Consider the following 23,111-nt stretch of genomic DNA (forward strand, 5'->3'; position numbering starts at 1 on the left):
TCTGAACAATACAAAAATGTCATGATCCTTGCTTCTAATAAACTATATTTCAGATGATTTGTTGTGCTAATGCTACGCTTGAGATAAATATAAGACTAAATGTATTGATCAAATAACGAAGGCTCATCAAAAAATTTGTATTTGGAAATAAAGGGAGGATTGCGTCTTTCCCATCAGACATATTGACCTGTCACAGCTCCATTGAACCAGCATGCAAAACAACAGGGCCATACATCAAAAGTGTTCACTGTACTGTATTCGTATAGGTGAGGAAGATTTGCATCTGAACTTCTGTAGGGTAAAAATTCAAGGAGTTATATTCTTAAAATCTTAAATATTAAAATACCTGTGATGAGATAACACTTGTTTGCACATACAGCAGCTGCAGCTCTCCCCAAGAGACCTGCAGGCATGATGTAGTTCCCCTAACTTAATTACTAACCCTAAGTTAGTCCTTCATTAAGGTCCGGATGTACAAGGTCCGAACGAAAACGTTCTGTTCCATTTCATGTGACATAACAATGACCTGCAAAAAAAGAAATAAACAACCTCATGTACACATATTTTTGGGTTATCAATGCAGGAAAGAATCCAGAAATGTTGTGTGTGTTGAAAGAGCCTCGGGTGTGTCAGAGATTATCACTGTTGAGTGTCACTGTGTCATGTAGAGATAGAGAAAAGGAAAAGAGGAGGTGGAGTTTTCTCTCTGGTCTGTCCCTATAAAAGTCTTTCAGTGGAAGTGTCTAAGAGAGAAGCTGGCAACACTGCAGCCTGCTTCTATTCTGGGACATATGCCTGGATCAGTCTGCACAAAGGTAGGAGCACTTCTGACTGAGAAACATGACTATACTTTAACCGATGTTTGCCTTTTTTTTTATCAGAGGTACTAATATTGATATAAGATTTTAGGTGTATGGTTATGTTGTTATGTTATGGTGTATTCTTTCTTCATCCAAGAGCATTGATTTTTGATCGATGATTAAATTAAACTCAATAAACTGAAATCATTGACCAGAGTTAGTACCAACATTACATATAAATAAAGCAACAGATTTATAATTAAGATTGGACGATTATGATTTATTTTGAAATATGTTACACAAAGGTTTTTTATTACTGATGATAAGGCAAGGCATGATAAGAACTGAAGAGAAAATGAATGTGCTGCTGAGTGAAGTATTTTCCTCTCCTCAGGATATTCAGAACAATATCAACGGCTCCATTTCTACTGACTTTTTCTCTCTTGCCATTATCTCAACCGTAAGTCAGTATATATACACTCTATATAAAACTGGATATATGTTTCATGTGTTTTTTGAAGCAAAATTCTCTAATGCATTTCTAACCATAATGATGGCTGCAGGAGTTCCAACCGCTGATGGCAAACCCAGACCTGCCGCCCGTGTATGAAAACTCGCAGGAAGACAAGAAGGAGGTGGACACTGTGCAGCAAAGGTCCTCAAATGTGCGCGCCTACAGGACCCGGTTCCTGAAGGCAATCTCCTACTTCTCTGGGGACATGAAGGTGTTTGGAAAATGGATGGAAAGTAAGTGGACTCAAATGTCTTACTTCTAGCCCACACAAAGGCTGTACAGCAGTATTATATTGAAGAGGACACTATTAAAAATGTCTTAGATGATAAAGATAACTTGATGAAGATAGACATTGTTTCTTTGGGCAATACATGTTGAATACCTATTTGTGGTAAACAGTTATACACATCTGAAAATGACTACCTGTGCAATTTGGTTAGGATTAGGGTTGGGGTAATTACTCCAATGTGCTACATGATTCGTTTTTGAATTCTTCAGACAGTTACACAAAAATGTAAAAACATTCTGAGAATGTTACATTCATTGTTCTAGGAATGTTTTCAGCGGGAAGTTTTCTTTTGGTTCCCAGAACCTTCTGAAAGGTAGGATAACGTTCTCTAAAAACATTCTTAAAATGTTTGGTGATAATCTTCCGAAAATGTTTTTGATAACATTGTTAGAACATTATGCCCTACTATTCTTAAAACGGGGGAGAGAGACACACACACAGTAGAAACAATCACATACAAACACTAACAGGGGTTTCAGGGACGGGCAGCGATAGTCGGTCCATTCTTCTAAATGTCTGTCTTTGGTTTTCTAAGGGTTATTCGATCCATATGACAATAGAGATATGTGCATAAACAACAAAAACACTTGGGGTATAATGTTCGAACAATGTTATCACCAACATTTTAAGAATGTTTTTAGAGAACGTTATCCTACCTTTCAGAAGTACATTCTTGGAACCAAAATAAAACTTCTCGATGAAACCATTCCTAGAACAATGAATGGTAACATACTCAGAATGTTTTTAGAACCAACAATGTCTAGCTGGGAACTCAGACATGCCGACGCAAACATGCACTATCATGAATTACGTGCTTGTTTTGTTTTTAAAAGGAAAATGTGGTGACATCAGATTTTTTTAAACATCCTTTTCAAACAAATGCAACAAGTTTATTTTTTAAAGTGCACTACAAATAAATCTGACGTTGACCATGACCGTATTAATATTTCGCATCACAGGAACGTTTTATAAAAAAAAAATAACCTCCTGAAAACATTATCCAAATGTTGCTTTCAAAATGTTCTTCTTTGGTTATCATGTAACATTGAGGGAATGTTTTATAAAGAACATCTTTAATGTGTTACCCAACAACGTCCAAAACACATCCTTAGAATGTTGGAGTTAAAACGTTCCACCTTTGTTAACAAATCACATTAAAGGAACATTTTATAAAAAAACGTTCTGTCATCTCAGGCCTTAATAACATTCTCAATAACATCCTCAAATGTTGCAGTTAAAACGTTATGTCTTAGTTAACCTTAAACCTTATAGGAACATTATTTGAAAAAATAAACATCCTAAAAAGGTTCTTTAAACATCAGATTAAAACATTTCTTTAAAACCTTATTAGAACCTGTAGGTAATGTTAGCCAAAGTTGTGAGAACCTTCCCCGCTAGCTGGGATGTCGTTTTTTATATATATCCACACACAATGAGGGCAAGTATATGGGCTCAGAACAGTCTCATAATACACACATGCACACAGAAGGATTCACACTTGTATTTCATGATCCGCAAAAGGATTCAAAGTTGTATTTCCGGATCCACACTTGTGTTTTTCAATGCACACACAAATGTGTTCCGTTTCATATGTAAATAAAATCCAAATACAGAAAAAAGTATTGTATGTAGGCCGATGTATTTTTGATCCTCACATATTTGTTTTCCGTTTAAAACCGCTGAACCTGCAAACACAAACCGCTTTCTGTGCACGGATCGCTGTGCATTCGTGTGTGGGTTTTTTGAGACTCCCCTGACGGTCAGCCGATTCGTACTTGTAATTTTTTCTATCTATAACCAATCAGATGTATCCTCAATTCTAAGCCAATCACATGAGCGCGCCTCCGCGAGGATAGAGTTTTTGCGTTCATGACGTAGCGCTTCATGTACGCATTTTTGCGCAGTCCGGAGCTGACAGGTCCATGGAGCCTGCCTGCAGGCAGGCTCCATGCCCGGCACGGCACGTTCAAGTTACGTGTTCAGCACTACATGAGTTTCTCTTTACCCATGGATGCACAATAACAACGGACCATATCGCCTTACTGCCAGCCCACGGAGCTGTAATAATGGATATATTGCACATGTTTGCTGTAATTCATAATTTGTAAAATATTATACTACATGGGCTGTATGATGTAAATCTTGTACCGTAAATCTTGTATTAAATAAAGTTAATATTACCGACGTAGATTAACGTTCCTGTAGCTTCTTATTGCACTTGCAATTGTTTTAGTTACTTGTGGGCTACTTAACATGAATAATCACAGTTACTATCCTTTTACTCCATCACATTTCAAAAAGAAATAGGCTATTGTTATTTTAACTCCACCACAGTAATCCATCATCAGCTTTACTTTTTAGATAAAGTTTTAACTCACAATTGATCATAACAGGCTTCAACATATACATTTTTATATATTACCAAGTGGTTTCATGTACAACCCACACAAGTATCATGCTAAATGAAGCTCTGTTGCTTGGATATCACTAGATCCTGATGTCAGCGTAATATAAAAGTACATAGCGATTGATGTGTAACTTAGCATAATTTACTAGCTAGCTGCTAACTGCCGCCTCGTTAATATAAATCCAGTACCATGCTGTCATGAACAGGCGGTGCTGTTACGTGTACGCAAATTCACGTGCTTAATGTGAACGAGCCTTTTGGGCGGCGTGGTTAAAGTTGCGCATGCTCTATGAGTGCACATACGGGTACTTCTCAGGCATGCCGGGTAATCTGTGACGTTTCGCTCTCTCAAAAGTTGGGCCATTTTGTCATCATGCGCTAATGAGCAACTCTCATAGGAATGAATGAGGCCCCGCCTCCCACGCTGTATCCAGTTCTTATTATACATCCATGCTCTCAGTTAGTACATTGCCACTTTCCGAACAGGAAATGCACGCAAATACAATCTTTTATATTATTAAGGTACAGCGCCACTCTCCGAACCATTGATGAATGCTTGTGTACACAAAAACGGCAGGCAAAACCGTTTTGTGTGTTTCCTGTATGGCAAATATAGCTGCTTTATTTATCTCTGTATGAAGTTGTTGTGAGTGTGGAGGGAGCAGCTACAGGTTAGCTTAGCCTAATCGAGCAGTGCACTACGAAGCCAGTGCTAGACAGTGAACTGTCAACGGGGGGAGCCCCGTCGGTCATTATCGGCCGATATTCACTCTTAATAGTTTGATCAGTGCTCTCTATAAAGGCCGATCAGGAGAGCTGGATCTGATCGATATGGACATAAACGCGAGTGAAGTGTAACCGGACGCGAGAGAGAGATCTGGGGCCTCATTTATAAAGGGATATACTCTCAAAAAATGGCGTACGCCAGTTTCTACGCAATGTTTGCGATTTATAAAATACTAACTTGACGGGAAAATGTGCGGTCCTTCACGCAAACTCTAACCCATACTAAGCACAACAACGGGAGGGACGAGAAACTGCGACACCATTGGCAGAAGGAAGAATGGAGAGAAATGTGTGGAAATAATACCATCAATAAAATGTTACCTCTCATTTATCATGAAGAATTCATTTTCAAACATTGATTAAAGCCAATCTTAAAATGATGAAACAAACGCCTGTTTGAGACTCCTCAGTGCACACAAAAACATAACCTGGAGAAATAAATAAATACGGATATGTTATTTAAAACCACCTCGAATATGTTGTGTTAATGTTATGAAATGTTTTCTCATAAATGATGCGGTAAGCAGGAGGACAGAATTACTTTAAACTGACGCCGTGTTGCATTTCTATAGGTTGTAGATACGAGCATGGTTTTACTACCATGTTTATTCGTGTTTTATGCCATTTGCCAAGACTTGATAAGTCGCTCGTAAAACACAGGAGGTATGGAAGCTAAGAACACCATATGTGGTAAATTGTACAGCTAATATAACACAACACATTAGTTGTATTTCCTCTAACTGGTGGATATAGAGTTGCTGCAATGGAGACGCTGCGCACAGCTGATCGACAGCTGGGACACAAACCACCAAATACAAAAACATAATTCAGATCCAGTCGTCATGACTCCACTCCGGAGGGATTCCCCGATCACTTCTTACAGTTTCTCATCAAGGGGGTGTCTCCTGTCCCCAGTACAAACACACTGCCTGGGGAAGGCTATGTGTATTTATTTTGTCATGAACCTTTTTCGGGCCATTTATTTATTTATTTTGGTGACGATCCAACCTCCATGCTGCTACTCTGGTTCAAACGGCATCCACCAAACAATATGATTTATCTCCACCTCCCAAAATAACCCAAATCTGACACGGTGTGAGATGTCTTTTTAGCTGTTCTGTCATCATTTCCTGCGATCTTCTTCATAAAGTCAGTCAGAATGAATGAATTAATGGGCGTTTCTTTGACTATTTATAGGCAAATATGGGCGTTACGTGAAGCCCGCAAAAGCTGCACCGCATTTCGAGTCGGTTATGATTTATAAAGGGAAACAGGCGTAGGAAGTGCTGTACGCACTTTCCTCGCCGGTGCGCAATGTTTGGTGAATCGGAAAATGTCGAAACATTTCTGTACCTATTTTTTGGATTTCTACTACGGAAGCAACCTTCCCACGTGAATCCTACGCACGGCGTTATAAATGAGGCCCAAGATCAGCTGCTGAGTCTGACAGAGACACGCAGCTCTGCATGATCACCTGAAGCTCCGCCCTCTGTTTAGCGAGCTGGCCGGACTGCGCAAAATGCGTATATGAAGGCCCAATCCCAAACCACTCCCTCGACCCTACCCCTCCGTGATGGAGTGAACTCCGTCTGTAGCCACACTCGCAGCTCAACGAGGCTCCCTCCTGTCAGATGGAGGGAGTAAATACCAATATGGTCTAGCTGCGGCCGCGGACAGTACACGACACTACAGCCCATTCCCAAACCGCCCCCTACACCCTAACCCTACACCCTACACCCTACCCCTCCATTTGCGCGTTCACGCGGAGGGTCCGCCATATTGAGGGCTGTTCCAAAGCAACGAGTGTGGAGGGGGAGTGGGCTATCAAGGCCTCAAACAGCGAGTCTGCAGCGGTGCTGACTTGAGACCGCTCTCTACCTGACCGGAGTCACGCTGTGTGTGTCCGTCAGGAAACAAGCTGTTTACAAGTAGTTCCAGCAAACATCCACTGATAAACAGCGATGTTAACAACCTCATGATAACCTCATATGTTTTTAACTTAGGATCAAACCTGTGTTTAGTCTAGAAAAAGGTAAAGTGTGCATTTTATTATAAAGCTGTGTATATTTACAGACCGTTGCAAAAACTAAGAAGCTTATAAACATCAGGTTTAAAACTAAAAGAGCTTTGAAACACAATGAAAGATGTTTGGAGTTTTATTTGAGTTATTCATTTTAACTTTTTGTCTAAGAGATGCTGATTTGAAACCGTTGTTACATACAGTTACGGCATTTCCTGTTTCTGCCGGAGAGAGGGGAGCCCGTCCCAAAGCTTGCTGCTGTATTTACTCCCTCCATCTGACAGGAGGGAGCCTCGTTGAGCTGCGAGTGTGGCGACAGACGGAGTTCACTCCATCACGGAGGGGTAGGGTCGAGGGAGTGGTTTGGGATTGGGCCTACACGACACTACACGACACGTCCACCTGACACGACACTACGGTGGCTGAGAAGGGTCTAGCTGCGGCCGCGAAAGTTGTACTTCCAAATATGGTCAGAAGAGAGCACGCCCAACACGTGAGATGCTGACGCAAGGATATTTAAGGAGACATGGAGGTTTACAGACAACATACAACAAACAATATGGCGCACCGAGTACAGGTAATTAACGTATTGTGGTTTTAGATATAATTACATACTATTTAGGTTCTCGTTTGTTTGTCGACGTGGCTGTTTAGCGCAGTGTAATTGTGTTTATTTTGCTGATTTGTATTTTAAATATTAAATGTAAAGGAATGGAATACATATATATATATATATATATATATGTATATCTTAGCTTGACATGCTCGACGTTCAGTTAGCATGTCACGCTAAGATATATGTATATATCTTAGCTTGACAGATGGAACAATGCATGTACTCTAATTTTTCAAGAATCTGATTTTGTGTAAGTTTTAAATATTAATTGAAGGTGTCTTTCACATTTGAATGTTTTTTATTTAAAACATGTATTAGCTGCTATACTGTAGACATGTAAATATGTATAATTATTATTTTAAGTGTGGTTTAAAGTTACATGGTAGTTATTGGGTAGAGCCAAGTAACCCAGGTGGATGCAATCAGGTAATTAGGACAGAGCCTCTGTTTTTAGATGGGGTTTGTGGCCATGCTGTAGGCCTGACATTTAAACTAGCTGAAGGGCTTTCTGTTCGAACCACAGTGAAATCTAGAGGTTGTTTTGTGCCTAACATATCAACCAAAGAGTAGAGCTGGCTGAATCAGATGGAGTTCAACTTTTTTATTTTTTTTTCAACAAGATATCAAGACACAAAATGTGCTCTACCAAATGGTGGCGCTGGCAGTTAAAGGGTTACCTTCTGAAAGTGAGGAAGTATGACCAGCTTTGTCCCATAGGATTAAAAAGGCCAGTCCATTGCTGCTTGTTTAAGGAGTTAACTATTTCCAATATTAAAGTCACTTAAATTGTATTCTATTTTATTCACCTATAGACAAACAACACAACACTCCGTGATGGAGCACGCCCAGAGCTCAACAAATTGGACTCGGACACCTTCCAGTGTCCATTTTGTGAAAGGACTAGGTCACACCCTGGTCTGATGGCACATTTTCAGAGCCACCAGAGGTCACTTGTGAAATATGGAGGTAAGTAAATCTATAATTCTATATGATCATTGTATACTTCATCACATTACATGTTACTTGTTTGTTAGATGTGTTTAATGCCTCACTCATTACATGTGTTATTTCTGTGCCCCAGGACATCCTTGGTGTAAATTAATTTTGAATTAGAAATTGAACATTAAAAATTAGATTTATATTCAGGTTATGAATTGTTAATAATGCTCGAATAGTATCCTTATTTGGGGTAGGTACAATATGAGCATAATCACACATTCAATCTGCAAAAATTCAGTTTATAGGCAAACATATTATTGTTGGTGTCATGATTATTTATTGCTCTCGTACAAACACCTTGTTTCAAATGGCATATTTACAAGAAATTCATTTTGGTTTGTTTCTAGAATTCTCTAAACCACTTTCTGTCTCTTTTTTAGGTTATAATGTTTATAAATGCCATCTCAAATGTGTGGCCAGCAGCCATTATCACTGTGGCTTTTGCCCAACAATCATTGGGAGAAAGGAGATGTTCTTTAGTCACTTTAAAAACTGCTGCACTGAACATCCAACTACGTTGGCGGCGGCCCCAGCAACCACAACGACTCCTCCAGTGATGGCCCCGACGGCCGCTCCAGTGATAGCTCCGGCTGCTGTAGCAACATGGCACAATATTTCCACAGCCCACAAAATTGATGTCAAAGCGCTAAACCACAACATGTTGTTTTTGTAGCCTACAACTTAAAATAAAAAACCTACAAAGGCACCACTCATCCAAAACATCGGATATCACAGAAAATCGCCACCTAAAATCACAGTGCATAGATTAAAAAAAGGGGACTTTTTGCAGTTTTCCAGGATCTTTAAGGGTCCTGTGCCGTGTATTCATGTCCAAAAATCTAACTTGGGTATCACCTGTCAGTTGGAAACGTGCAACAGGGCATATGACTATGCACGGAGAAGTGGGCTAGTCGGGTTTGACTGCGTCCATGTCCAGTCCTTGACGTACAGCCCTCTGGCCACCAATTCACCTATTGTTCACGATGAAGGGATTCTCACAGACATGGTAGTGGGTTACTACTCCTAAAACACATACTACATAGAACTTATGGTACATGCAACATTTGTTTTGTGTGGTACTGTGTCATTCTGAATCGAGCCTGGATCATTTTTGGAGGAGTTAAACCGTGCATGTCAAAATAATGGTTGACTGTCTACAGATGCCTCTGGACACTGACGAGGACCACTCCTATAACAGGAGGCCTTACAGCTTCCTTCCTGAAGAGTCGGTTAGTGAATGGACACATTAAAGTGTACAACCCCTGATGCATGTGATTTTATAATATTACATATGACTTCTTTATACCATCTTGTCTTATCAGTGAGATGGAACTTTGTTCTCATGACCTCACCAAGAACATGAGTGAGGAAGCGCACCAAAGGCTGAAGGACTTCAGTGAAAGATTCCGAGGAGTTTTTAAATAGGCTATGCTTTAAACTTCTGCAGGTCAATATTTTTTTAAGTTGTCCAGCTCTGATTTTCCACATGATGTTCTGTTCAATAAATGTTCATTGAGGAAAACGGTATCAGTGTCTTATTTTATGGACATCACAGTGAATGCTGAACTTGCCGGACCATATACTGTAGTTGAAAGTACACAATGAAACACTGGCTTGCTTGTATCAAATCAATACAATTCCCACATGCCCTACCCCGGAACCTGCGGTCTTCAGACTCTGGCCCCCCGCACCAACCTGCGATCCTTCGGGGACAGAGCCTTCAGTATGGCAGCCCCCACTCTCTGGAACGCTCTCCTTGCGGAGATCTGCAACATCCCCATGCTTGACGCCTTCAAAAGGGCCCTCAAGTCCCATCTGTCTGCCAAGGCCTTTGGCCCCAAATCTATTTGTTGTTTTGTCTGACTGCCTTTTGTTATGTTTGTTTCTACTCCTGTTCTTCTTTTTAAAGGGACCTTGGGTCTCATGAAAGGCGCTATATAAATCCAAGTTATTAATACATCATTGGAACGGTAAGAATCTCAGCTACAACACTGACTAAAGCCTTTCCATCTCCAGTATGCCTACATGACAAGCATTTTTATAATATACAGTAAACATATCTTTGACTTTTGCAAAATTATAAAATAAAATTCACCCCTGCTGTCATTCTGGCTTTCACTGTTCAAATGAGATGTCAACCATCAAAATGGGATAAGGGGTTCTCAAACTGATAGGTTATTATTCATTAATTTGCCTATAGTTGCTTAAAATGCTACAATAACATTTGCAATTCGTTTTTAATCTGCCATGTACGGTCTCTCAACCACTGTCGTGTCGTGTAGGGGGCGTGTCGTGTAGTGTCGTCAATTCGCTTGTAATCTGCCATGTACGGTAGTGCCTCTCAGCCACCGTAGTGTTGTGTCAGGTGGGCGTGTCGTGTACCGTCGTGAACTGTCCGCGGCCGCAGCTAGACCCTTCTCGTAAATACAGCAGCAAGCTTTGGGACGGCCTCCCCTCTCTCCGGCAGAAACAGGAAATGCCTGTAACAACCATGTAACAACGGTTTCAAATCAGCATCTCTTAGACAAAAAGTTTAAATGAATAACTCAAATAAAACTCCAAACATCTTTCATTGTGTTTCAAAGCTCTTTTAGTTTTAAACCTGATGTTTATAAGCATCTTAGTTTTTAAATATACACAACTTTATAATAAAATGCACACATTTACCTTTTCTAGACTAAACACAGGTAGCCTAGTTAAAAACATATGAGGTTATCATGAGGTTGTTAACATCGCAGTTTATCAGTGGATGTTTGCTGGAACTACTTGTAAACAGCTTGTTTCCTGACGGACACACACAGCGTGACTCCGGTCAGGTAGAGAGCGGTCTCAAGTCAGCACCGCTGCAGACTCGCTGTTTGAGGGCTTGATAGCCCACTCCCCCTCCACACTCGTTGCTTTGGAACAGCCCTCAATATGGCGGACCCTCCGCGTGAACGTGCAAACGGAGGGGTAGGGTTGCCCGTCCACACAGCGGCGTGCGTGACGTCACTTTTAGCCGAAATGCATCGTGGGAAGCGACGTGGAGCGTAGCTGGCGTGGCTCGCTGCAAAAAAGTTGAGCAATGTTCAACTTTTGACGCCTCGCAGAAGCGTCAGCCGATCGAATCATATGCCAGTACAAGCTCTAGCCAACCAAACCGCTGCTTGTGTGTCAGGAGATTCATGTGATTGGTTGTTGGTCGAGTTTCAGACACGCCGCCGGCAAGCGTCAGCGCACGCCGCTGTGTGGACGGGCCGACACAGGGGCGGTTTGGGAATGGGCCGAAGTGTCATGAACGCAATAAATCTACCCTCGTGGGGGCGCGCTCATGTGATTGGCTTAGAATGAAGGAGACATCTGATTGGCTATAGATAGAAACAATTACAAGTACGAATCGGCTGACCGTCAGGGGAGTCTCAAAAAACCCACACACGAATGCACAGCGATCCGTGCACAGAAAGCGGTTTGTGTTTGCAGGTTCAGCGGTTTTAAACAGAAAACAAATATGTGAGGATCAACAATACAAGTGTAAAACTTTTTTCTGTATTTGGATTTTATTTACATGTATATGAAACGGAACACATTTGTGTGTGCATTGAAAAACACAAGTATGGATCCGGAAATACAACTTTGAATCCTTTTGCGCATCATGAAATACAAGTGTGAATCCTTCTGTGTGCATGCGTGTATTATGAGACTGTTCTGAGCCCATACAAGTAAGTCTATGAGTTTCAAAGATCAACAGTGTGCAACATGGTCCCTTGGAAGACTACAATAGTTTGTTTTAGTGGATGAACCAGTTATCCATGCAATATGGCTTCTGTGGCTTTGGACAAATACCTGCTGTCACTATTACTGTCAGAGTCACAGATAGTGATTCTTTGAAGAACAAATCTTGCACATTCACTGGAAGGAAGCCCATTGAGCAGCTCTAGGAAAATGTCAACGCTCTCCGTCTCTCTCTTTCCGTCTTCCAGAACAGTTCTTCCTGCTGAAGCTGCTGGACTGGGTTTTGCGTGGAGCTGCTCAGGTGATGTTCGTCAATAACCCTTTGAGCGGCCTCATCATTTTTGCAGGCCTCATCCTGCAGAACTACTGGTGGGCCCTGAATGGCTTTGTGGGCACTCTGTTTGCCACCATCTCTGCCCTTATTCTGCAACAGAACAGGTTCGAACAAACTAATACTACAGAAAATAATGTCTATTAATCACCACGACAGGAATATTTTTTGTACAGCAACTTATTTATTTAAATAACTCTTTATTTAGGGGGTCCATAGCTGCAGGGCTGTACGGTTACAATGGTATCCTGGTGGGTCTGCTGATGGCTGTGTTCTCCCACAAAGGAGACTGGTACTGGTGGCTCCTGCTACCCAACATCTTCATGTCCATGATGTGGTAAGCCACTAGATTGACTTTTGACCAAAAGATTTGTATCATGAGAAATAGGAGGTAAACGTTCAAAAGCAGATAAATTAACCAAAACACATCATGTTTTCATTATGTTGGAGATAACCGTATCAAAGTCATGCTCAAAATGTGTATAATCGACTATAATCATGAAGAGATACAAGCACACATTCTTATAAATCTAATACTAGTGATGTTGCATCCTTGTGTTTTAGCCCGATTGTGTCCAGTGCCATAGCATCGATCAACAGTCGCTGGGACCTGCCAGTGTTCACCCTGCCCTTCAACATCCTGGTGTGTCTCCACATGGCCGCCACGGGACACTACAACCACTACTTCCCCCAAGTCCTCATTCAGCCGCGCTCAGAGCTGGCCAACATCACCTGGGCTGAGATTGACGTAGCCAAGGTCAGTGCCATGGCAGGATATGTTTGGTCTCGCCAGTTTCGGCAAATTAGTTATTATTTGCACACTTAACTTTACTCTGTTCGTCCAGAACATCTGTTCTAACCCACTGTACAGCAGACAAGACCTTCTGGACATTGGGTTACATGTCGGACCACTGGATATCCCCATTAACGGGCTCCGCACCGCGCCCCTCTCCCCAGCCTTCTCCTTGCAAATGTGCGGTCTCTGGTGAACAAAATGGACTATCTACGACTGTGGATTATAAACAATAAACGGATTACGGACACAAACATTCTGATCTTCACAGAGTCATGGCTACACGAGGGCGTTCCTGATAGCGCGATCGCGTTACTAGGCCTTCACTGCACCCGTTCGGACAGAACAGCTGACTGTGGTAAGATGCGCGGAGGAGGACTGTGCATTTATGTCAACAACTCCTGGTGTACAGACAACAGCACCATTACCAGGCACTAGGGGTGTAACGGTTCACAAAAGTCACGGTTCGGTTCGTACCTCGGTTTGGAGGTCACGGTTCGGTACGGTTCGGTACAACAACAAAAAAGCAAAAAAAAGTCCCAAATGCATAATTCCAGGTTTGTTGTTATTTATGTTTGAACAGTAGTGCAAGTTTCAGTTTAAAAATAAAGAACTCTGACATTTTGAATAATTAACTGTATTAAACAGTTAAAAACAAACCACAAACAGTACCACACACACTCAGGTGGCCATATTATCTATAATGGCTGATGTCAAACAAAAAGGTTTCATCAAGCTGTAAAACTAAAAAGGATGTCTTGAAAATATTACATCATAAATAATAAGAAAGTGTTTCAAGAACGCAAAGTCGTTGAAAAACATATGCCAAAAGCTTCCGTTATTTATTTTGGTCTCTCGGCTCTCATGTCTATTGGCTTCTTAAAAACAGCGGGGATCAGCTGTTGAACAGCTGTTGTCTTTCGCCAGGCTCCGGTGATTGGCAAATCTGGGTGATGCCTTCTGATATGATTTAGCATGTTTGGCGTGTGTTTTCATTAGCATACCGCACCGCTGTAGAACAACGCCGACACACCGTCCTCGTCCGATCCACCACTCGCACACCTCATCGTTATTGTAGTCCACAGGGAACCCGAATTGTTCCCACACAGCTGATTTAAAAGAAGCAGGTGGGTTCTAGCTCCTGTGTGTTATCTGAAATCGCCATACTAACTTTTCTTCTTCTTGTATTTTGTTCGTTTTGTTGTTGTTTCTTCTTGTTCTTCATTTGTTGTTTAAGGGCGGCTGGCAAACAGCTTTTAGGCGCAATACCGCCCCCTGGATTATATATAGTGTAGTGGATACTGCCCTGAATTACTTTTTTCCCACTCGTAAAAAAAAGGCGTATTCGCCGTGTGACTGCATGTGCCGAACCGTGACGTCCGAACCGTGACGGTACGGGACGAATACGGATACCGTTACACCCCTACCAGGCACTGTTCTGCCGACATAGAATTTCTCATGGTTAAATCCAGACCCTTTTATCTGCCCAGATAATTCACTTCCATCATTACAATTGCAGCCTATATACCACCCGATGCTAATGCTAAGCTAGCTATGAAGGAACTGCATGTAGCCATTAGCACGCAACAGACATTACACCCGGAGTCTGTCTTCATCATTGCTGGAGATTTCAATCACTCCAACCTAAAGACTGTTCTCCCCAAATTCCACCAACATGTCACATGTCCCACAAGAGGAGATAAGACCCTGGATCATTTTATATACTAATATCAAAGATGCATATAAGGCCCTCCCTCTCCCCCATCTGGGTCAGTCAGACCATATTTCACTGTTCCTTCTACCCAAATACCACCCCCTTATCAGACGAGTCAAGCCCTCGGTCAAGACAGTGAAAGTCTGGCCCGAGGGAGCAGAGTCCAATTTACAGCATCAGCTTCACATAACCAACTGGAACAACTTCGCTTTAACTACCACTATGGATTCCCAAGTAGACATTGACGCATACACCTCTTCTGTTTTGGATTGCATCAACACCTACATCAGTGATGCCACCACCACCAAACAGATCAAAATATTCCCTAATCAGAAGCCATGGATGGATGGGCAGGTCCTCCAACTGCTGAAGTCATGTGACACCGCCTTCAGGTCAGGAGACGCGCAGGACTACCGTCTAGCCAGGGCTGAGCTGAAACGGGGCATCAAAAGGGCGAAGCGCTGCCACAAGCTAAAGATTGAGGAGCACTTTAACACCTCTGACCCCCGACGCATGTGGCAGGGGTTACAGACCATCACAGACTTCAAACCCACCCGGGCCTCCCCCCCGTCCACTGACCCCTCTCTTCCAGATGAGCTTAATTATTTGTATGCTCGTTTTGACAGGGTCAATCATGAGGTAGCCACTAGGGCCACTCTCCCTGCAGACCATCTGCCCCTCACACTCTCCACCACAGATGTGCATGCTGAACTGAGCAGGACAAACACACGTAAGGCCGCTGGCCCCGATGGCATCCCCGGACGTGTACTCAGCTCTTGTGCTGAGCAGCTGACCAGGGTCCTGACTGACATCTTTAACCTGTCCTTGGCCCAAGGAAAAGTCCCCACGTGCTTCAAATGCACCTCCATTGTGCCTGTTCCCAAGCACACCTCTCCAACAAGCCATCATGAAGTGTTTCGAGAGGCTGGTCCTGGCTCGGCTTAAATCATGCCTCCCACCCACACTTGACCCCTACCAGTTTGCCTATCGTCGGAACAGGAGTACGGATGACGCCATCTCCACAGCACTACACCCTGCCCTCTACCATCTGGATCAGAGCAACACATACGTACGATTCCTGTTCATTGACTTTAGCTCGGCATTCAACACCATCATTCCTTCAAAACTGATTACCAAGCTCAGTGACCTTGGAATCGACCCCTCCCTCTGCAACTGGATACTGGACTTTCTAACAAACAGACCCCAGCATGTTAGAATAGGCAAGCTCACATCCTCGAATCTCATCCTTAGCACTGGTCTCCCACAGGGCTGTGTGTTAAGTCCCCTCCTATATTCCCTCTTCACACATGACTGCAAACCTGTACATGGCTCAAACACCATCGTTAAGTTTGCAGACGACACTACAGTGGTCGGGCTTGTCAGCAACAATGACGAGACGGCATACAGGGAAGAGGTTGAGCATCTGGCAGAGTGGTGCGCTAACAACAACCTGGCTCTCAACACCAAGAAGACGAAAGAGGTCATTTTGGACTTCAGAAGGAACAAAGACGGCACGCACTCCCCAGTCCATCTTAGTGGAGAAGAGGTTGAGCGGGTCACCAGCTTCAAGTTCCTGGGAGTCCACATCTCGGAGGACCTCTCCTGGACCACCAACACCTCAGCCCTAGTCAAGAAGGCTCACAAGCGCATCTTCTTCCTGAGGAAACTGGCAAAACTCCGCCTATCGTCCCAGGTGCTAATAAACTTCTACCGTTGCACCATCGAGAGCATCCTCTCTACCTGCATATCAGTATGGTACGGTAACTGCACGGTCAAGGACAAGAAATCACTGCAGAGGGTGGTGAAGATCGCACAACGGATCATCAAGATGCCACTCCCCTCCATAGCCTCAGTCTATGAAAAGCGGTGCCTGCGAAGGGCACGAAACATCATCAGAGACTCTTCCCACCCCAACCATACACTGTTTGTCCCCCTACGTGGCACCCGCTCTGGGACACCGCAGCCTCCCGGGTAGAACCAACAGGACTACGCACAGCTTCTTCCCTTCAGCAGTCAGACTGCTGACAATGAACCCCACGCTGTCCCATACTGCCTAGTTGTTGTCGTGTGCTGTGCTGAAGCGCAATTCTGTATTCACTGTATTTATTTATTATTATCTGTGTATTTATTCCTATTTATACATTTCCCATCTATTTACCTTTTTTTTGGTATATACTTCTGATAAATGTGTATGTAACTGACTGTTTTGCGATATGGTTAGACCATCCTTAAATTTCATTACACTGTGCTTGCATTTTTGTAATGACAATAAAGTAATCTAATCTAATCTAATCTATAGATCACTTAAGATTCCTCTACCTGCGCTGGAACACTGTGTACAGCTTTTACCTTTGTTCTCATGATATGTCAACCCTTGTGTAATGCAGATGTGACAGATTCATTAGCTCAATCGTAAAACCTTTCCTGTAAGTTGTGGTTTGGATATGTCCTATAGGAGCCATGTATAATTCTCATTACTGTAGTCTGTACATAAGTGTAAATTATGCGGTTGTCAAAGCTGACAGATGAATCAGAGTCGTTACACCGAAGAGGTTTGATGAGGCAACATGATTGGAACAATCTGTGCGTTGTAAATCATGGTGGATCTACAGCTATGTTCTGTCTGTTCCTCTCTAGCTGTTCATGTCGGTGCCCGTGGGAGTAGGCCAGGTGTACGGCTGTGACAACCCGTGGACGGGAGGAATCTTCATCATCTCACTCTTCATCTCCTCCCCTATCACATGCGCTCATGCTGTTCTGGGATCTGCCGTGGGCATGGTTTCAGGTGAGTGCTCCGGACATTACTTCAACAGGAGGCCAAATGTGAAAGTCAATCTGTGCTACATCAAGTGTTTTTGCTTCCTTACAGTACACGCTTAAAGAATGAATTCAAGCCACAGTCAATATGTTGCAACTCCAAGATGACCCCTTCAAAATCGGTGCAAAATAACCAGGAGGGTCATTATTTATTAAAAAATCATCTAATCTCAAATTGAATCTGACACTCCCTTGACAGCTTTGATTCAACATTTTGTAGGCTTGGCTCTGGCAGCTCCTTTTGGAGACATTTACTTTGGCCTCTGGGGATACAACTGTGTGCTGGCTTGCATTGCTGTCGGAGGAATGTTTTACGCTCTTACCTGGCAGGTGCATCTGCTTGCCATCACATGTGGTAAGTAGACACTTGAAAGATAAATGCACACTACAAAAAAATGCATCCAGACAAATGATGACATGATATGCAACATTGGCAGAGAGCGACCACACATGAGGGATTCTTATATCCAAGTTTTATCTCTCTTTTTCTGCTCTGCAGCTTTTTTCTGTGCGTACCTCAGCTCAGCCATTGCCAATATCATGTCCACCGTAAGTAAACATTTTCTCTCACTCCTATTCATATATCAGCAAATAATAAATGCAAGTTACGATCTGCAATGTGATGTTTTTGTCATCTACAGTTTGGTCTTCCATCCTGCACTTGGCCTTTCTGTCTCTCTGCCCTCACTTTCCTCCTTTTAACCACGGAGACCAAGAAGATCTACAAGCTGCCTCTGGCTAAAGTCAACTACCCCGAGAAAAACCTGGCCTACTTCTGGAAGATGAAGAAGCAAGAAAAAATGGCTGAGAAAGAGAGGAAAGAGGAGCAGAGGAAGGCTCTCGAGGAAGCGGTGATATTGAACGAGAAAGAGCAACTGAGGCTGTATGGGACTAGTTTTGTTTCGCACCCCCTGAAAGTCCCGCCCACCTGGGACGTTTGTGTCGAAAACAAAAAATGAGGGAGCGCAAATGAGAAGAGCTGCAGCGAGAGCAAAAGTCTGATCATTGAGAAAGAAGCAAAGACAACTGCAAACAAAAAGATATGTTAAAACAAAGAAAAAATTCTTATAGTTTACATGATTTCACTAATTATTTGTTTGCAACTTATAGTCTTATTTTTTTTAATTAATTTTGTTTGACTCAGATTTTTTTCTCTTAAAGGTAGTAGGGTATGTATAGGGTATCTAAATGCACAGGGGTATCTCCTCTCGCACTTTATGTAGCTCCTTTATCTCCTCCTGCACTTTATATGTCGTAGCTGCTACATTGTACTACCTTGTGGTTAATGCTTGTATGCTGCTCATGCTCTTTCTGCATATCATTTATTTATTTTTGCTAAGTATATAAATGTCATGTGCTTAAATGTTGTATGTGAGGGACTACGGATGGAAATGAACTCAAAGCAAAAATCCGGCATGTTTACATTTTAAAGCATTATTCATCAATGTGCATTGTCCCTCTTTAAATAAACGATTAAAGAAAATGAATAAAAATAACAGCGGTGTGTGTGTATTTGAGAGAACTATTGTTTATTGAACATACTTCAACAGAAAGAAATGCAAAGAATAGTCTTTACATTTTACTTTCACATTAAATTTCCTTTAAAGTTAAATGATATATCAAGTACAAGTGCACAAAGACTAGTATGGACCTAAACCTAGTGTGGGTTCTTACATTACAATGAATTATTAGCATGCCATTTCTGTCTTGCATGCCTTTTCCTGTGCTCTTTATAATGCCTAGCTTAGTTGCTCCTAGCTGTTCCTATACCCATTCCTTTGACCTAGTTTATCACTTTCTACTCCCCTCGCTGAGCATGAGTTGCTGCACTCTTTATGTGAAAGAGTCTTTTTGTCTCCTTATTCCTGCCTGTTGGCATATGTTGATGTTTTGCTGGCTCTAGGGACATCTAGTCCATCTTATCTGATACATGTCTCCCCTTTGGCACATGTTCTCTTAGCAAGGAGTCATAGTGCTTTGCTTGGTAAGTCTTGCCATGCAGAATGTTGATTATTCTCTCAGAACTAGCTAAATACTTGGCGAGAAGGTAACACTTTACAATAACGTACACAAAATGTGCTTAGTTACTGAGTATTGAATAAGGAACGACGAGATGGCTAATGGTTAGTTAATGAAGAGTTCCTGAGTGACTGCGCTTGAAGAACTGATGGTTAGTAACAGACTGGGGGGTACTGCATTAATGAATCATTTGTTAATGGTTAGTTAATGAGGAGTTCCTGGGTGACTTTGACCAAAGCAATGGTCCGCTGCAGCAAGGCACTTTTAAACCTGCCATCTTCGGCTGGCTTGGGTCCCACACTGGATCGACTGGTGGAGGTGGATCCAACTCACGTGTTACTGCTTAAGTCATCATTACTTACCTTACAATTACTTAGGCAGTTTGGGTACGGTAAACTCAAGTAACGCATACAAAAATAGTAGTTACCCATTACCTAATGATTACCTTACCGTTCCTTAAGCAGATTGTGTCCCCTCAAGTAAAGTAATGCATCAAAAACAGTAGTTGCCCATTATCTAATGATTACCTTACCGTTACTTTTACATTACATTGCATTTAGCTGACGCTTTTATCCAAAGCGACTTACAATAAGTGCTTAAGCAGATTGTGTCCCCTCAAGTAAAGTAATGCATCAAAAACAGTAGTTGCCCATTACCTAATCTTTTCTCCACCATTATCTTACCATTAGTTAAGCAGTTTAACTGACAAACAAACAAACAAACACTGTTGTTGACAATGACAGATCTACAGCCGCTCAAGTTTACAATTTAATTTAAACAACAATCCAAATGTTATGAACACATTTTATATAAATGAGGAACATATAAACAAACAACCTGAATTTATTAATGACAGTAATAACCAAAACGAGATTGCTTTTATATCTAGAACTTGTGAAAGTGGCGTATGTCAAGCAACAATCGCCTAGGGGACCATCTTTGTGTTAATTTGCCAGCCAATGTGTCCACTCTATGAAAGAAAGATGACTCTTCAGAGTCTTCACTGTGCGCTTTCCCCGCAGTCTCCAGACCTGGGACATGTATGCCCACTCAATGTTTTGGGTGTGGGCTCCTGTGTCTGGGTCCACAAATGACTGGCTGTGGTTTACAGAGAAATGGACAAAGCCACTTTCTGCGAGTGCAGTCATGTACACCTGTCGCGAGTGAGCCCTATGTAATGGCCCACTTGCTGGCACCCAGTTCTTTTAATCCCCTAATTAACACACACACGAGGAGCAGGCAGATATCAGGTAACACAATAATCTTTATTATAAATTAAGTTAATAGTAAGGGACCATATCAGCCAAGCTTCTCACATGGAAATGTATCACAAGGCCAAGTAATGCAGTGCCTATAGACCACCCCATCATTCAGGCTGTTACTGCTCTACCCCACCCCCTGCTGGCCGGAGGGACTATCAATGGTACAACTAACAGTAAAATATCACAAAGCATGCAAATAACGCAAACACATGGCACTTCTATTAGGGAATCACTACACACATGACACTTCTATCAGGGAGTCACTACACACATTAGATTAGATTAGAATCTTTAATGACCACACAGCCAGGCTGGTGGAATTCGTGTTCAGTGCAGAGTATTACAGCTTGTTCCATACAATTCAACATATAATAAACAGACAATAAAAAGTACAACACACAGTTTTTTGAAGCGAGCGGTTTTGGCGGACAGTGACCTGTAGCGCCTCCCTGAGGGCAGAAGTTGGAAGACATGGTGACCTGGGTGGGAGGGGTCAGAAATGATTCGTTCGTTGGTGGTGAAGTGATTCGAGTGTTGGAAGGGGACTGCAGGTGATTTTTTATGCTTTATTGATGATCCGTTGAAGTTTATTCCGGGAGAGGTTGTCTGAACTGCTGTACCAGACGGTGATGGATAATGTGAGGATGCTTTGGATGATGGCTGTGTAGAACTGGATTAGGAGATGTTTCCTCACTCTGTATTTCTTGAGCTGCCGCAGAAAGAATAGCCTTTGGTTGGCTTTTTTGTAGATGTGGTCTGTGTTGGTCTTCCATTTGAGGTTATTGCTTATGTGAGTGCCAAGAAATTTGAGTGATTCTGTGGTGGAAATGAGTTTGCCGGAGATAGATAGAGGTGATTTGGGCTGTGGCTTTCGCCTGAAGTCGATGATTATTTCTTGGGTTTTTGCTGTGTTAAGTAGGAGGTTGTTTTCTGAGCACCAGAGAAGTGGAGAAACTGGAGAATGATCAAACCTGCTGTAGAAGGCGTTCAGTTTGTCCGAAAGCTGATGGTCATTTTCAGGTGTGGGGGGAGGCTTTGACACATCTATTTAAATAAAGCATTACACACATCACACAATGAACATGCTCTCCCACTCACTGGCCGCTAAGGAGTAAAATGGAACAGTCACTGGCACTGGTGGGCAAATGACAACGAGTGGCACTATTTGCACTCCATACTCTCTTTGTTCATTTAACCAGTGACAGCCTGCCAAGACATGGCCCGAATTAAAATAGTTATGGGTCCGCTCTCGGTCAGGAACACCTCAGACCGAGAGGAGTTCAAAGTTATTTCTCTCAGCCTTCCTTAAGCGCAGCGTGTTTCAATACTGAGCGACCCAGGAATCTGGTCGGAAGACGGCAGTTGGAGACTTGGCGTGCGTCTCCCAATAGTTCGGAGCGCGTCCGACTCAGATGCGCACTGGCCCTGATAGGAACAAGCACGCGGTGCGAAAGACAGGAACTTGAGGACGTTGCAATGATGAGGAACGTGAGTGCGTTGCAATAACAGGAACTTGAGTGCGTTGCAATAACAGGAACTTGAGTGCGTTGCAATAACAGGAACTTGAGTGCGTTGCAATAGACAGGAACTTGAGTGTGTTGCAATAGACAGGAACTTGAGTGTGTTGCAATAGACAGGAACTTGAGTGTGTTGCAATAGACAGGAACTTGGGAGCGTTGCAATTCTGCCTTCAAACGACCCGTCGATCAGCGGCTGGCAGCCGTACAGCAAATCGCAGTGCAGCAGAACTTCCACAGTGGACCTTCGCCTCACGGTCGCTTCCTCGTCGATCCGTCCAGAGCCTTGCTTCCCGTTCCCTCTTCGCCTCGTAGCTTCACCTTTTCCTCAGGGTCCAACTGAGCTGGGACCTGCTCTAGTTCCCCAAACTGCTCTGGCTCAGGCACTAGGCCTGGTATGACTGGAGTAGGCTGAGAGTCCCACCTAGCTACAGGAGCAAAAGGCAACAAGGATACAGGCTGTTTAGGCTGGGAATCAATTTCCTGAGGACACACCTGAGACTCAGTCCATAATCC

The 23,111-nt window shown here is 42.7% G+C and overlaps 1 protein-coding gene and 1 long non-coding RNA gene across 2 annotated transcripts; both read left to right on the top strand.

The window, feature by feature from the left end:
• The first annotated feature begins 713 nt into the window (after positions 1-713).
• On the top strand, positions 714-19,260 carry slc14a2 (solute carrier family 14 member 2). The gene is made up of 10 exons (XM_034078392.2): positions 714-815; positions 1,195-1,260; positions 1,364-1,547; positions 12,391-12,580; positions 12,682-12,810; positions 13,038-13,230; positions 17,618-17,765; positions 18,018-18,152; positions 18,297-18,346; positions 18,439-19,260. Exons 1-10 carry the CDS (start codon positions 792-794, stop codon positions 18,754-18,756), a joined length of 1,437 nt encoding a protein of 478 aa, XP_033934283.1. The 5' UTR covers positions 714-791; the 3' UTR covers positions 18,757-19,260.
• Positions 7,305-9,911, top strand: LOC117442382 (uncharacterized). Its single transcript, XR_004551514.2, has 4 exons — positions 7,305-7,393; positions 8,245-8,398; positions 9,592-9,660; positions 9,754-9,911. It is a non-coding gene; the product is annotated as an uncharacterized lncRNA (long non-coding RNA).
• Positions 19,261-23,111: the final 3,851 nt, after the last annotated feature.

Source organism: Pseudochaenichthys georgianus, unplaced genomic scaffold, assembly GCF_902827115.2.
Source record: "Pseudochaenichthys georgianus unplaced genomic scaffold, fPseGeo1.2 scaffold_421_arrow_ctg1, whole genome shotgun sequence".
Lineage (NCBI taxonomy): Eukaryota > Metazoa > Chordata > Actinopteri > Perciformes > Channichthyidae > Pseudochaenichthys > Pseudochaenichthys georgianus.